Source organism: Podarcis cretensis (assembly GCF_951804945.1).
Source record: "Podarcis cretensis genome assembly, chromosome: 3".
NCBI classification, from domain to species: Eukaryota; Metazoa; Chordata; class Lepidosauria; order Squamata; family Lacertidae; genus Podarcis; species Podarcis cretensis.
The window spans coordinates 37,879,577-37,896,507 of record NC_137172.1 but is presented as its reverse complement, the minus strand read 5'-3'; the positions used below and the strand labels follow the sequence as shown (position 1 = coordinate 37,896,507).

At 42.9% G+C, this 16,931-nt stretch overlaps 1 protein-coding gene across 2 annotated transcripts; it reads right to left on the bottom strand.

Moving 5' to 3' along the window:
• Window positions 1-1,204: 1,204 nt before the first annotated feature.
• LOC307212224 (potassium channel, subfamily K, member 16-like) lies at window positions 1,205-15,652 on the bottom strand. Of its 2 annotated transcripts, none has more exons than XM_079969349.1 (5): window positions 14,770-15,647; window positions 10,420-10,534; window positions 9,379-9,545; window positions 5,307-5,472; window positions 1,205-2,450 (listed from the first exon to the last, which is right to left on the bottom strand). In XM_079969349.1, exons 1-5 carry the CDS (start codon window positions 14,980-14,982, stop codon window positions 2,227-2,229), a joined length of 885 nt encoding a protein of 294 aa, XP_079825475.1. In that variant the 5' UTR covers window positions 14,983-15,647; the 3' UTR covers window positions 1,205-2,226. The 2 variants fall into 2 exon arrangements, with proteins under 2 accessions (XP_079825475.1, XP_079825476.1); XM_079969350.1 differs by having other exon boundaries at window positions 2,255-2,450; window positions 5,311-5,472; window positions 14,770-15,652.
• Window positions 15,653-16,931: the final 1,279 nt, after the last annotated feature.

Genomic DNA, 16,931 nt, shown 5'->3' with positions numbered 1-16,931 from the left:
TGTATAGTTTATTGCTTCTCTTTTATAAAATCCAAAAATAATAAAAAGTGTATTGGCTAGCCCCCACTCTCAAACAAGAGAGTTCAGATTTTGTGGTAAAGGTGAAGCCATTTGCCAGTTCCAAGAAAGATTATGAATGGATTTTTCAAGGGGCTTGCCATTTCTCCACAAAGAAGTGATATATAACAAATGACCAGTTGGAGAGTAATATTCTACACACTGTTGAACCCTGCAACATGTAATCTTCTGTGTGCTTAGAACATTATGATCCAGGAGATGGAAAAAAAGTGTGTGGATTGCTATATTTTGTGTCTGACAAATGAAGCTGGTATGATACTGAATGGCTAATGTTGAGGCACGGAATTGGAGGTTATGTGAGCCTTATATCCCTAAACTTCTTATCTTGAAATAGACAACTTTGAGGACAACTGTTATCTCCAAGAATAAAATCTGACACATGCAGTTTAATTTTACTGTTTGCTGATTATGGCTTAGCCTCTAGTGGTGTCCAAACTTTTTTCAAAGAGGGCCAGATTTGATGAAGTGAAGGGCCAACCAAAGTTGTTAACCTTTTTTTAGGATTGAAGTTGATTAGGCCCCTGAAACGGACTTTGGACATGCCTGGACTAGCTAACCTTTTGGAGGCTCAGTTTTGTGCAATTTTAATGGGGATAATTTTACTACCAGCATTTTTTTATGGAAAAGGTCCTGAGGAAAGTGCAGGCATTCAGTTACAAATGGAACCTTTCCCCATCTTGACTGGTTCTGTCAAGGTTTTATAAGGAAGGGAAGGCTGACTGACAGTCTAAGGAGTGATTGCCAGAGCTACCATTTAAAAAGGGAATAGGGATCACCTAGCAACTCTCAGCAGTTGGTACCTGTTTTTGTTGAGAGGTGCTTGAAAACAGATGAAGGAATTCTACCCTGTTAGTTTTACTATATTTCTTAACTGCATTTGGTGCATGAGGAAACAGTGGTTTAGGCTGATATTTGCAGAGCTCCTGACAGTTGGCTCAATCGGTCCAGAAGATCCAGTGGGGTTGGTAATACACAGAAGATAATCTTCATTCAATAGCTTTCTTTGTCAGGGTTTTGTCTTGCTGATCAATGTGGACATGCATGCAGCAACTTGGCAGAAGTATGCAGAATGTAGCACACAGGTTATTCCCTCTCCCATCAGCAGAAGTAGGGACAGGAGGAAGCATGTCTTTCACATTTTATTTGCCCTCATGGTTCACTGCTGAATGTAGAAATCTATTTCCCACTCATTCGTTTTAGCCATTGGCATTTCTATGTGCTAAAGAAAAGTTTAACCTTTCACACATTACTGCTAACCAGTAGTCACCTAGCTCAATCCACACTTACCAGAAGATCAGGAGGAAGGAAATCTATTGAATGCTGGCTGGCCTAGCATGACGACATCTAGAATCTTGATCTCTCTTCCCACTAGGGGAGAAGACGTCCATTGTAGGCTTAAGGAGTCCTAAATTGGTAGTATAGATTTCTGGGGATCATAGGACCTAAACCTCCAAATACCCTCAAATTTGTAGCAATGGCAGTGGATAAAATAAGTTGGTTTACCTTTCTCTGTCTCTGGTAATGGAAGAAGGGGAGGGAACAAATTATGTTGGCAGTCTGGAAACCTGAGACCAGAACCTGTCCCAAACTTTCTTAACAGGTGGAACTGGGAACATCTAAATCTTGTTCTATCCACAAAGATCAGAACCACTTGAGAGATTTCGGATTACAGTTTGCTTAAGGAAAACACAGAAGTAGATAGCAGTGACTCCCCCTTGTTTCACTTGATATCAGTTTTGGAGGAAAAATGAAACTCTACAAATGGTGTGTTGCAACCTTGGTAGTGCCAGCTGGTTTGCTCCTGCTGGAAACAGTGGTATCCATCAGCCCAAATGCTGAATTGAATTAAACAAGATGATGTGGTCTAATGGTAGACTGTATATTTGTGGAAGGAATCAGATGTGTGGAAAACGTGGCATTGACACTTTCAGTTTGTTTTCCTCCAAAGGCTTCATTGGGCTGTTTGCGGTACATATTGTCAAAGGGTTTCTTCTGTTTCAAAAAAATCTCCTTTCCCTTATGAAGTGACCCACTCATTATGTACAGTATTTGATGCAAGATGTTTTGCCCACAAACATCGCTTTGTAGGCATAAGGGAAAGGACAAGAGAGTTGTTGGTTTTTTGTGTTGCTTATCCATTAGTCACTCTCAGCTAGGGATATGGATCCTGGGTTGATCAGGGTTATCCTCTAATTTGGTGACAGCTGTCTCTGCAGTGCCTGGGCCAGACTTCTGCCAATTAAGCTGTAGGAATTTCTCCATCAGGTCAGCTCCCAGATTAAAGATCAGAGCGAGCCAGACTAAGCCAAAAATAATCCAGATTGCTGCCAGGCTTCTGTACACTGATATATAATGCTTATTAGGATCTGTGCCTAGAAAGAAAGAAAAAACCAAGAAAACCCACAAGTAAGATTTGGTTTCTCTACAGTTGGGAGGAATATATGCCAACACAATGAACACCATGCACACATACACAATTCATATACACATGTGTACAGAACCATGCAAGATTGTTAACTGGCATCCCACCTGTGTGCATTTGCCCACAGATTAGAAGTGATGTGATATTTTCCTGGATACTCATTATGAGTTGCATGCCTAGGATAGGTTTGGTTTTTTCTGCCTTTACAGTGTGGTCTGTTGGATTATGTCCATTCTTACTTTCCCTAGGTTTACAACTTTCCCAGACGGTTACTCACCATCCCCAATGTTGCCACCAGCTCTACTGTTAGCATGAACAATCTAAATGAAACTATCCTTACCATAGCCACCAGGTCATTGTCCCTGAACTTTGCTACTCTGTTGACAGCAACATAGGAAAAAATTATAGTTAGTTAGTTAGTTAGTTGCTTGCAGCTAAATTAGTCTTGCTGTGGCACTTTAAAGACTAACACATTTAATAATGGCATAAGCTTTCATCGGCTCAAGCCCAGTTCATCAGCTGCATGAAAGTAAAATCATAGTTGATAATAGGAGATAAGTAGACCTTGACTGTAAATTAAGTAGGGAAACTTTTAGTGATAAGTGCTGAAATCATTGCATTAACACCAATAGTCGGGCAGGTCGGAGAACATTCTGAACATTTCCAGAACACCCTGTAAATGACCTTAAGGTTGTCATTCTGGAACCAAGGAACTTCAAAGGAAGAGTACAGCATGAAACAAGCAAATTAGAATTCATCAATATTTCCAGTGCTTTGTGGGTTAAAGTGTGACGAAGGATTTTTAAAATCATGGTGCATACACTAATTAGCTTCTAATGCCAGAATGTCTGTGTTCATCTAGTCGATGGGTAGGCAAACTAAGGCCCGGGAGCTGGATCCGGACCAATCGCCTTCTAAATCCGGCCCGTGGATGGTCCGGAAATCAGCGTCTTTTTACATGAGTAGAATGTGTCCTTTTAGTTAAAATGCATCTCTGGGTTATTTGTGGGGCATAGGAATTCTTTCTCTTCCCCCTGCAAAAAAATATAATCTGGCCCCCCGCAAGGTCTAAGAGACAGTGGACTGGCCCTCTGCTGAAAAAGTTTGCTGACTCCTGATCTAGTCCAACATTATCTGCTCCAATTGACAATAGTTCTACAGAGTGTAAGGCAGAAAGGTGCTTTTCTTATCGTCTGCTACCTAATTCTTCTAACAGGAGTTTCTGGGGTGGGGCATGGGGGAGGATTGAAACTGGGACCTTCTGCAAGCAAAGCATATGTGCTACCACTGAGCTGTGTCCTCTCCCCTGACAGGCCAAGAGAAAACAATTTGGGATACACATGACCCCAACTTAGTCCTGTAAGTTGATTTAGGAAAAGCACATGACTCTGCAATAAAGTTTCACATGTTGCTGGCTCTGCATGAATGCAAACCAGCATGCAGGAAGTGGTATTTGGGGGGAAAAGAGGAACCAAAGAGTTAGGGTGAAATAAGCTTCCCTATGCATGGAGGGGTTTTTTGTGTGTGTGTGTCTATAAATAAAATAGAACACACTACAGTTTCTTGCTGCACAAATCAGTGGCAATCTTAAGGAATCCTTTTCTTCCAAAGCAAATACAATGAGGAACAAGAAACAAACATTTATGTCTGTTTCCAAAAAGAAGACCACGTAATGTTGTCAGCTCCTATAGCAGTCTATGAACACAGGTTTAAAAGTAAAACAAAACAAAACACCACCATAGGCATTTCCCATGTTATGAATAGTGTGTTAAGTCATCTTGACTGTGCCATTTTGCAGCACATGGTTTTTCGCAACATGTTTTGTGTAGATTGCCACCAAACACACATTATTTTTTGGACATGAAAGGAACAGCAAATTTTTTTGCATGCTTTGTGAAGCCTGGCTGAGCACATTTCAGGCTCTATGTGTATATACAACCCCCCCCAACCCCCCATCTATATATGCTTTGTGTAAATGTAGGGTTGTCACCATCATGCTCAGCTTATAAGTTTCCCAGAAGCATCTGGCTGGTGAATGTTGAAGATGGAATGCTGGACCAGATGGACCTGATTGGTTTGATCCAGCAAGGCACTTTTAATTCCAGTTACTCCTTTCAGGATTGGAGGACATTAACATTGCATTGAGTGGGAGAAATAACAATAACAGAAGGGGAAAGAGAGCACTCTTCTGTCAGTCCTGTGCTGCTTAGTGTGGAACTGTTCCTATCACTATAAATGAGGAGACTCACTCATGGCCTCAGTAAACAAGCAGGGCTGGCTCAAGACATTTTGCTGTCTGAGGCAAACAACAAGATGGGGCCCTTCCCCAGAGCACTTGTGTAGGGGATGCAGTCACATCCCTGGTCACTCCCCCTACCTCAGCATCTGCCACGTGAGGCAGTTGCCTCACTCTGTCTCATTGTAGGGCCGGCCCTGATCACAAGCAAATGGCCATTGCTATTAGTTCACTTTGTCATTGGTGTGATGCTTACGTTGGTTGGACTGCATGTGATTTAAGCAAGAGCATGTTTTAAACAAATGTCTTTTCCTCCTTGAGAGTATAACTCCTTAGTTCTTAATAGAGCTGGTTGAGCACTGTTTAGTGAATGAATGCATGAATGAATCAATTTTGGCACTTATCTGCAGCCTCAGCAAATAAGTCATGAATAATCTAGATGTTACATGCGCTGATTGCACTGTGATCACATTCCTGGATTTCATTAGAGTTCCTCCTAATCAAAGTTAATTGGGAGAGGAGGAAGATCTCAGGGGCAGAATATGTCACCACCACCACCCTTTCTATTACCTACTACATAGTCTCCAAATCCAATGGTGCTGAGGGTGATGAAGGTGAAGTAGAAGCCTTCTCCATAACTCCAGCCTTCCACGTAACTGAAGATCATGGGTGGGAAAACCAGAAAAAGCAAAGTCCCAACCATCAGGAAGAATCCCATTGTCAGAGTCTGAACCACCTAAGAAACATGAGAAGGGAAATGACAGTTTAGAAGAACTATGCTTCTGCCTGGCATGACTTGGTCTGGTTGCTCTGAGTGCTTTCAGATAAGCTACCTAAAGGCTGTTTCATACAGTTTCATACCTATTTCACACCGTTTTATAGCCCCCCAGTGGAGCTTCTAAAAACCTCTTCCATGGAGCAAAGATCCATGTAAATCAGAAGTGGAGAACCTTTCCGGCTGGTAGGCCAGATCCTTATCCCATCTGTCAATCATCTGTTGTCACTATGGTGTCAGGTGACCGTGTACAGTGGTACCTCGGGTTACAGATGCTTCAGGTTACAGATGCTTCAGGTTACAGATGCTTCAGGTTACAGATGCTTCAGGTTACAGACTCCGCTAACCCAGAAATAATACCTCAGGTTAAGTACTTTGCTTCAGGATGAGAACAGAAATTGTGCTCCGGCGGCGCGGCAGCAGCAGGAGGCCCCATTAGCTAAAGTGGTACCTCAGGTTAAGAACAGTTTCAGGTTAAGAACGGACCTCCAGAACGAATTAAGTTCTTAACCCGAGGTACCACTGTACTTTGATGCCTCTGTTTTCAGGACTTCAAAGTACAGTGCAGGTTGATTGAAAGGCCTTTTGCAAGCAGCCCCATGCGGCTCTTTAAACTCCCTAAAACTGTAGGTTCAAATAGTAGCACAGGGCCACTTCCCAGTGGGCTTTCAAACAACCTCACACTGCTCTTTGAACCTCCATATTTCAGAAGTTCAAAGAGCAGTGTGGGGCTGTTTGAAAACCCTTTTGAGAGCAGCATAGGACTGTTTACAAAAGGGCTTTCAAACAGCCCCATACTGTTCACCGAGCCTCCATTTTTTTGGAAGTTTAAGGAACAGCACTGAAGGGAAAAGTGTTTTTCAGTCAATGGAAGCCATTTTCCTCTCCTGGAATACATTCCCTCTGGAGAACACCCTGCTCCAGCAGAGGAACAACTGGGAACTCACTTTAAGCTCCCAATTGTTCCTTAGAAGCCCTGCCCTTACCTGCCCCACACCTGACATCATATATGTATGTCAGGTGCAGGGTGGGTGGGTGGGAGTAGTTTGCCCAGAATCACTTCTCAGACCAAATGGGAAAGCCTGGCAGGCCAAGTTTGGACCATGGGGTCAGAGGCTCCCCTCCCCAGATGTAAATGATGGCGGTCCTTAGCCTCTTAACCATGTATTCCGGAGACTGACTTTTATACAGCAAAAAGACAAAAAGTAGGAAAAGACAGAATTTGTGTCCCTTGCCATGTCTAGACAGGAGTATCCCCCCTCCAACCTCACAAGGGCTAGAGAAGTTCAATTAACTAGCATTAATTAATGCCTCATCCACAACTTACTCCTAGCATTCTATAAATCTTTATCAAACCATGACTTGGTCTGTTTTCTTCTTCCTGCTGTGCAGGCAGAAGTCCTTTAGCTAATGAGACGACTTCATTGGATGCAACCGATGATCAACCTTGATCACATATTAAAACAACAGGGAATGGGCTTGTTAACAAGAATAACAGATAGCAACTTGTTAAAAAAGAAAAAGAGGCCAAGGGGCTGGTAAGGTGAGGAGTGGGAGTCAAGAACAGATGAAGACAGAGTCTTGGCAATAGGCAATTGGTGGTGCAGAACAGGGATCCAAGACTGACCCCAGAAAACATTTTATGGAGTTAGGAAACAGTTAATTATAAATGCAGTGGACAGGACTGCTGATACAACTAGCCACAAGAACTTTCATATGCAATTTTTTTTCTGCAAAAGAGGGAAAGTTTGTGGACGGGGAGGCAACTAGAGCAGATTAAAAATTTGCAGTTCCCCTGAATTATGTCAGGTAGGATTTTTGATCCTTCTAAATAAGAAAGTAGTGGAAGAAAAATCTGCTTTGAGAAAATACCAAAAAATGTCCTTCCCTCTAAGATTGCATAGTCATATCTAGAAAGCATACTATACTGGGAAATAATATGAATAATCTGTCTGATATTTGTGTTTTGTGAAATTGCAGTCTTTCATCCTGCTTCTAGGATTTCAAAACTTGATATGTCGTGAGAGATTAACATTTTTACTTGTGACTAAGTCCCTTTGAGTCCAGTGTGACAAACTGCCATGTAAGTGATTCTGGCCTAAGTACCAAAGGCAGAGATTTGGGTTGGGTTGATGGTGTCTGCTATTTCTGGGAACAATGATTTATAAATGGCTTTTTTCCTGCATGTCTTTTTCCTTTGTCATGGAGTCATGGAACATGCTCATTTTTAAAACACACACCACATGAAATCTGTTTTTCTCGGGAGGGAAAAGGTTCCTTTGTGTGGTACGGGCCACACAGTTTAGAACGAGCACAAACAATTGTCTCCTGGAATATCCCTGTGAACAGTTGTAATTCAGAGGAGGCATCTACAAAGTTTGCCTGGCCCTAGAGGTTTAGCTGAATTTTTTGGTTGCTACAGCGTCTGATCCCAGTCTCTGACTCAAGAGTTGAGGTAAATTCTCATTTCTGGTTAGGTCCAAGGAACAAGCAAGAAGTCTTGTTTGCTTCTGGGTGTCTATGAAGTCCAGTGCAAGGTCAGGGACAACCCCTGCCCTTATTCCAGATCCAAGACTTGGGAGAAGAGAGGGTGAGGGTGCACTGCACTGGAGATGATTTCTCCAAAGCCTATTGTGTGGTCATGAGGACCTGCCTGGTTCCCACTTTGTGCTGGGTTAGGCATTCACTAGATCAGATATGGCTGCCCCTGCTGACAGCTTCTCAAAATTTCCTCAGACCCTCTTAATTCACACTGGAAATTGTTGTATAAGGAGAGAGGATATGTAGCATATGTATGGACTGAGCAGAATGCGTCTGACAAACATTTCAGTGTCTTTCAGGTGCTGGGCATGTATTCAGAGCAAGGTACTGTCTACCATCCCAGAGCAAAAAAGAAAATGGAAAGAGGATGGAGAAGGCCCCCCTTGGTATGCAACCTGGAACCTTCTAGAACAAGGGTGGGGAATCTCAGGCCCCATAGGATGCTTTCTAGGCTATGCCACCTCCCCAGACCACACCCCTCACTGGCCCTGCCTCAGGTCCTCTTGAGTGCTTTTGCCTGGCTGTGATGTGTCCTTGAATTTTGACCATGCCTTTTGGTTGGATGGATGGAGGAACGTGTTGCTGCTGCCTGGAGAAATCTTTGATTTCTAGTGCTTCCAATGTGGCCTACTTTACCCAGGCAGGGGTCACCTTCATTTTTATGTTCCTTTTATTGTTCCTTTTAAAATAAATTTCTACAAATTTTAAGGGGTAGGGTGGTTTCCACTTGTTAAAGTTTCTTTTTTTAAAAAAAAAAATACTTTTGTCATGTCTGTCATCTTCATTTGTCACTGTGTTCTGGCAAGCCTGTTTTTATATTACTTTCATTTTGCACATCACCACCATCCAACTCTGTCCCCATCTCCTTCCACGAAACCTTGCCTGCTTCCTCCAACATTTTCTCTTGGGGCCACAGGCCATCTGGAATCATTTGTTATTATTCATATGAGGGATCCTTTACATTTATAAGACTTCCTGAACTGCATTTGCTGAAATGAAGTCTGACACATTTTTTTCTATAGTGGTTTGTAGGAATAGGTTCTGGTAAATGAGAAAATGACACAGAACAGAGAACTGACTTGATAGCAGCCATGGGTGTTTGCAACCTGTATCTGTTCAATTTAAAGCTTTCTTCTTCTTTTTTTGGAAATTCAAGTACATCCCTGTCCCAAAGTCCTGAGTCAGCCAATTACTGTCACAGGAGAAGAAGCAACAACTGTATGAGTTATAATGAGTCTAAGGCACCTCTGCCTGTCCTAAAATGATACATGAAAGTCATCTTTGAAAAGCAAGGAAAATGTATCAATGTTGAACAAGCATCTGTACCTGAGCTCGGCCTGGCTTGTGGACCCATCTCTCCAAGTTGATCAGGTGAATGGTGAGCCCTTTCCCCAGCTGATTGAGAAATGCCAGGTTAAGGGGCACTCCAAACAAGGCATAGAACACACAGAAGACCTGCCCTGGGACTGTGCTGGGGGCCAAATTCCCATAACCTGAAAGAAAAGCAAAAAGAATTGAAAATAGTCACACTCGCTTAATAGGGCTCAACATTTGCTTTTACCACATCGGACGTGGAATAGTCATCTATATTGGGTGACTAATCCCAAGTTCCAGATGAAGTTACAGACTCCCTGCACTCCATTTATTTGAAGCACATTTGTCACTATCTTGTTGGGAAAAAGTGGGCAGCATATAGCTCAGAAGCACACTCTGTTGAATTCTATGGGACTTATTCCTTGGTGGGCAAGGGTAGAAATGCTACAGAGCATTGGCTGGTTCATGCTGTATATTTACAAAGCAGACACTTTCAGACTTCCATGAGTATGCAATAGTGGCAGCTAGTCCATTAGGGCCCCACCAATCTCACCCAAACCCCGCCTGCCTGCCTTTTTACTGGGGATGATCCTTCTCACCAGTTCCTCTTCCTTAGTTTCAGTGTTGCCTTCAACAGGGAAGAGGTTGGAGACAAAACTAGAATGAGTTGGCTATGCCTGTCATCTGTTGTGGCTCCACCTTCTGTTGGGTCTCCATGGCTACTGCCCTACTGATTGGCACTAGTTACTGCTGGAATGCACGTCATAGACTTCAACACATGCAAAACTGACTACACACACACACACACACACACCATCCTACAGGACCAGAAAATTAGTCATGGAAAACGTACGCATAAAAATAGGCGTTGGTTGAATATATGGCTTTTTAAATACATATTTCAATGTTCAAGACCCTTCTGACGCAGGTTTGCCAGGTTCGCTTTGTACCATCAGTCACAGATGATTCAGTACTTCACTGAAAATCTTGAGAACTCCAACAAGGAAAGATTTATCGGGGGGAACCTCCCGCAAAAGACCCAGCTCACCTTACCTACGGTGGTGACCACCGTTCCAGCAAAGAAGAAGCTGTTGCTGAAGTCCCAGTTGCTGGGGTTGGTGGAGTTCCCTTCAGGGTTGACACCTTTCTCCCAGGCTTCCATAATGACCTGAAGTGGGATCATTTACAGGGGGAGGAATAGAAGAATGTTGTCACATCATGAACTGGGAGAGTCTCACCAGCCAGAGAGTAAAGCACATTTATGCGGCCACAGGTTCAGTCTGTCAACAGCTGCTTTTGTAGCAGGGCTGAAAAGGACAACGGTCAATGAGCCAAAGTAAGCAGCACTTCTTGATACACCAACATACTCACATAGCTTCATAAGGTGGCTCTGTATATGCAAAAAATCATAAAATGGTTTCCTGGCAAGGATTTCTTGGTTAACGCTGGAACTGTTTGGACTGTAGATAAGCTTTTGCATTGCTCCTGCACTCTATGATCAACACTGTGATCTGAGCGGGCTAATGGAAGGGGGATCTGCTCTGGGCCAAAGTGTATTAGGGAAAAGAAGGGGAGACATATCTGTTAAATACATAGTGTCAGCTGTGTTCTAACTACCTGGTTGCTGATGTCCCAGACATTGTCCTTGACATGATTGCTCCCTGCTGTGCCTGTAGAGAGGAGCAACCTGTGACCTTCCAGCTGCTGCATTACAACTCCCATCCAACTTGAGCATTGGCCATGTTGGCTGAGGCTGGTGAGAGATAAAGTCTCATAGCAACTGGAGAACCACAGTTGGGGACAAGCAAATGCGTCAATTTTGGGTTCCCTCAATTTCCTACCCCACCCCACCCCAATTTAATCAGGGCTGGGCTGTGGCCCTCCAGATGTTGTTGGACTCCCACCATCCCTCACCATGGGCCATGCTGGCAAAGGCTGATGGGAGTTGGAATCCAGCTACATCTGGAGGATCACAGGTTCCCTAGTCCTGTGTTAAAGGTCTTGCGCTACCATGGGCATAGCCAGGATTTATGTTGGTGGGGGCAGAAACACAAGTATTTTTTATTGATTTACTTGATTTGGGGGAAGCAGCTGCCCCCCTGCTCCCCTTTGGCTATGCCCATGTACGCTACTGTTTGTGATTAAATACTCCAATGCTGTGTCTGGGGTGAGCCAAATCTGCCATTGGCTGTGGCCCAAGAAAATGCCTAACCTTATGAACCCGCTTCATGTGCCACAGAAATCAGAAAAGAGTCAGCAGAGAAACCCAACAGATAGATACAGATGCTGAGAAGTTCAGCCTTGCAGATTCAAGGGTGCTGAGTGATGGTTTAGCATGAAGCCTCACATCAAAAGAATGTGCTAAGATTACAATAGTATGAAGCCAAGGGTGGTGATAAGGATTCCTATTTACTGAATAAGGTCGTGGATGATTTATTTTGACGAGAGATATTTAAAAGCTGTTGTGTTGTAGCTGAAATGTTGGTGCCCTCTAGTGGTTTTGTTTGTATAGCAACCACTGCTGTAATCCTTGTGGCATACCTACATCAAAAAAGTTTCCTTTTAATGAAAGCACTTATGCACATGCCCTGGCTTTTCTGAACTTCTGTTTATTTAACAGAGGAGAAAATCCTCAGCTCCTCGCTCTCCAAATGACCTGCATTGTTTGGCTTTGGACAGCAATGTGCAGGGGTCTTCTGTTTAAAACGTCATGCCAGAGAAAATGTTAAAACAAAATAGCAATTTGTGTATGTTATGAAGCACCCTATAGCATATCCAGCTTTGCTGTGATAGCCTGCAACTCAGATGGAAGTGTTAATTATGGCATTACAGAAAGCCAGGCTCACATGTCCAAGCAGCTGAGTTGCAAAGAGCATCTGGTAAATATTTATTACCTGCCCTTCACCCCAAGGTTCCAGGGTGGGTGACAACATTAAATACATTTCATAGAATCATAGAACTGTCCAACCCCTTGCAATGCTGTAATAACAGCTAAAGAATCTCTGACAGATGACCATCCAACCTCTGTTTAACAAAACCCAATCAATGGGAATCCATCACCCTCTGAAGTAGCCTAAGCTCTTGCTGTCAGAAATGTGTAAATTTAAAAGTAAAAGGATATCAGATTCTTCCTGGAAGTAGATAACCAAGATAGTGTCCCCTACATGTCATTCCCTCTAGCCAACACTTGCTCCCCCACACAATTACTAATCAGTAAGTTTTGATAGCCTGAGGATCTTGCCAGCAGAGCCCAGAACATATGTTACTCCTTTTCCTCATTTCATATAGACAGCAGAATAATATTTTTCCAGAAGGCATTTTGCAATTCTTTAGACAAACTCTTCCCAGCTGGCACCATTCAAAAGCTTCTTAAACCTATTCACTGTCAGGAAGGCGGGGTTTACAGTCTTTGTTTCTATGTTAATTTCTGGAGCCCAGCTCAAGCCTAAGAGGGAATGCTGTTCATAATAGTGGCTAGGAATCTCTGGCTGATCAAGAGGATTCGTCTGTCTCTGCACAAGAACATTTCTTGTGGACCCCTTCCCAACTCATCTTCTATCTTAGGCTTTCTTTCACTCCTGCACTGAAGAGACCTCTATCAACCCCTATGGACCCCCGACTCACAGAATAAGAATAAGGCATTCAGCTCTCTCTTCTCAAGCCCATCAGTTGGCCAAAGCCCCCTCTCCTTCTACCTTCAGCTTTGAAGCCCCCTTTCTTGGGGAGAACTGCTCTCTTTTTTCTCCTTGCTGTGCTATTTCTCCCTCCTTAGTTATGTCACCCCAGAATCTCAGATTCCCTTATTTTCACTATTCTCAGCTATTGCCCCAAAGCCTCTCACTTTTCTTCTGGTTTTTTTTACCTAGAAATTCCCCCCAAAGCCCCAATTCCCAGTCCTCCCTTATTATCCAGAAAACCTCCACTTCTCGTTCTACAACCAAGGAGCTCGGCTCAGCGTCCTCTGGCATAACTTTCATCCCTTTAGCTCAGCCCCCCCTCCCCAATTTAGCTAGTCCTACCAAACTCTGGAGTGCATCCAGGTTTCAGTGACACAAGAGCCCTAAAACTCAGTGTCAGGATTTCATGTGAGAATTGCAGGCATGCATGTAAACTGTTACTCTTCATAACCATTATTATGCCCAATGCAAAACCACTGGTTTCAAATGGGAGCACAGCTAAATGATAGAAAACTCATTTAAACATTTCAAGTAGTGAAATAAACGCTTGTTTTCTCAGAAACAGGATCTCAAAATTCATGGTAGAATGGAGATTTTTAAATTAAACAAAGGATTAAATTTCCCATTATTCCTTAACAACTGTATCTACATTTACTATTTCATATGCAGCCCTTTAAATCTAGAGAACTATTCTGCCTGGTTTTGATAACTCATTCAATATCTATCTGGAAAGCCAGGTGTCAGTGGATGTGCACTGCACTGGAAAGCCAGGTGTCAGTGGATGTGCACTGCATGGTTTCCTCAACTCCATATATTTAACATCCTTAGTTTTATCTTAACAAAGGAAATGCATTTCTCATTAAATCTTCTTCCATGAACAGAAATGGGCAAATGATTTGGGGATATAGTTGCTCAAGTGTTTGTGGCAAAAACACTTATAAGCAATAGTAATAGCAATAGCAACAAATAATGATGAATGCAGAACCTATTTGGGTACACATTTATGTGCATTTGGGTCTGTTTACAAGTTCCATGTCCACAGAAAGTTTCAGGGGGAGGGACATCACACTTGTGGCCACACAGCCACACTCCACAGAGCAATCCACTCTGGGTGGGGCAGGGGGAGTGGGAAAGAGGAAAGAATAACATTTCCCTATTCAAAAACTACTGGAAAGTTAAGAAACAACAATATTCACCCACTGAAGGTGCAGCCTTGAAGGGAAGACATGCAGGAAACCAGAAACACATGTGCATTTAAAAAATCATTAAAACAGATTGTGGAAGGAAGCCTTTGGTCATATTAAAACACACATATACTCCACTGTAAAACCTTATTCATGGGATGAAAAGGGGAAACTGGAACAGTAGTATAATTTCAAACTCAATATTAGCTGCTTTGCTAAATTTTGAAAAGGGGTTAGGGATCAGAGAGAAAATTCAAGAAAATCAAAATGGCTGCTGCATACATGGGTGTTTCCACAGCACTGATTTCTCCTAATCATATTATCTTTTCTGGGCATTCTCTGCTGGCTGTTGTTGTTCATTTTCAATTCCTACGGGCACAGATCCTCTCTGGAACCATAGTATCAGAAGTTGTGGAAGACCCAAATCCCAACTTCTAATCCTATGTCAGGATTTCCTGCACACCAGCCACCCACCCCACCATTAAAGTTACATGATGCAAAGATGACCATAAAGTTGGGTTCCTTGGGATTGCTCTCCTTACCTGCACAAACTGCTCCAGGGCTTGTCGATCCAAGCAGGTGTAGTTCTGCAGGAATTTGAGTTTCTCCATTTGGAACTGGTCCCGAGTCTTGGCTTCTGCCTGCTTTTCCAGCAGCTGAAACACCAAGGCCCCCAGGAGGAGGTAGAAGAGGTACCCCAGCACCAGGGGCAGAGTCCAGCTGAGCTGCCGGTTGCACACTGTGAGGTAGGGCATGACTGTTGTTGGGAAGGCAGAGGCGACCTAGTTGAGTGGAGCACTCACTGGGTTAATGTTCCTGTTCCAAGAGGCACGGAAGAATCGCACGGCTGTATTCTCGGCTCACGCTGCTGAGATTCTGTTTAAACAGCTTTATGAGCATCAGGTCTGGATAACATGAGACTAATGCAAACAGATTTCACACACCCCTTTATCTTTCCTTCAGCTGGGAGCAGCACACTTACGGCTAAAGACCTACTGTAGCCGTCTGTCCTATGAAGACGTTCACATAGTTTTAAGGAATAGTGAGTGTAAGGTGGCTCTGCTCTCGAAGCTGATATCTTAATTTCCTGGATGGGCCAATACTGATAAAAAGTTACTGATCAACTGTGGCCCATGTTGGTGGAACGGCCAGTGAGAAAGTGCAGGAGCTGTGATGCTCACAGCACTTTGCTATAACTGCTAGACAACAGTACAAGGATACGTTACTTGAGGAAAGATATCCTGAAGCAAAGGGAAAACCCAATGCCCCCAAAAGGCTGCTAACTGTTGGTTGTAATATAGGGAGAATGCCACATTTGTCTGCCTTATTAACTGCAAACTAGACTCTCATCCTTGGCATAACAAGTTCGCCTCCCAGCTTTTCAGCTGTATTCTGTGTTGCTGATGTTTGTACATGACTGAATCTCTCATCATTGCTGCTTCCCATCTCTAGGTTGCCCTTTCAGTCTAAGGTGTGTGTGGGAAGCTGGCTAAAGGTTACTTTTTGTAGCTCAGATGGTCCCACAGATTTGCCTCGAAGGAAGCAATGGTTTTGTGGACAGAAAGCGGCAGAGAACCTCCAAGGTTAGTCAGAAATTGTCTTGGGTGCACATGGAAGATCCTTGACCAAAAAACCAGTCCCTGGTTCCCTTTTTAATAAGCAATTCCCTATTTTGCTTTAAGGCGCATGGTTTTTGTTAACCAGAAGAGAATCACTTGCAAAGAAAGCATCACACTGATGATCTTGAGCTAGGGCTCCTATTTATTTGCTCACTTTGATATCTTGCTTTCCATTTGTCATGGAATCCAAGGTGATGCACATACAATCCCCAGGCGGTCACCCATCCAGCCATTAACAACATCCAGACTTCCTTGGCTTCAGATAAGTGGTGGGCTCACATGCCTTTGGACCACACTCTGCTGTGCTAGTGCACATCCTTTACATTCAGGTCTCATTCTCTCTGTTTTACCTCCAGCTGAAAGATCTCAGGTAGGTGAATTAAAAACCTCTACACTACCCAATGCCTGGGGAGAGGTAGTACGAAATTTAATAAATAAAAAAGTATTTTAGTTATCGATTTTACATTTTATTTAGTTTTCATTTGTCAATTGCCTAAAGGACATGGGTAACTGTGTGGTATATAATTGCCAAAAATAAATATGTAACCAAATGGAGGGTGGTGATTCAGGAGAATGGGTGGCAACAGCAATATCTTGTTTAGGAGAAAACCCGGTTTCTGGGATTTTGCCTGGCTTTTGAAACAAGTGGAAACTTCCCCTCAATTTAGCGCCGTGTTTGGATGCTGCAGTACTGGAGATTTTTATAGCTAAAACCAATGACAGCTTGTTGATATGGAAACAAATCAATTTGTTAGGTGAAATGTAATGATTTCTAATGACTTTTGACATGATTATTGCCTCTAATGGCAGGAATCATGTTGAAAGCATGTTAAAATAGCAGGCACCACAGATCAATTAATGGCAAATAAAATGTACCACACAGTGGTTGTTCTTTTAAACAAAGCTCCTGGATAAGATACATCCTGAGATGAGTTAATAATCAGGTTTCAGTAGAAAGAAGTATTTATTTTTGAAGAATCAATTGCCCATGCAAGACAGATGAGCATCCCAGCTGAATAGCCTGAAAGGAAAATGAAGTGGCTAACTCAAATTACATTTATTTAACAAAGACATTTTATTTTCTG

What these genes read in the sequence shown, in the direction of transcription:
- LOC307212224 (XM_079969349.1), bottom strand. Translation starts at nt 14,982, where the DNA reads ATGCCCTACCTCACAGTGTGCAACCGGCAGCTCAGCTGGACTCTGCCC. An exon ending in CCCTGGAGCAGTTTGTGCAG is followed by an intron (nt 10,535 to 14,769) that starts GTAAGGAGAGCA and finishes ATCCCACTTCAG; the next exon opens with GTCATTATGGAAGCCTGGGA. An exon ending in ACAAGCCAGGCCGAGCTCAG is followed by an intron (nt 5,473 to 9,378) that starts GTACAGATGCTT and finishes CATGTTTCTTAG; the next exon opens with GTGGTTCAGACTCTGACAAT.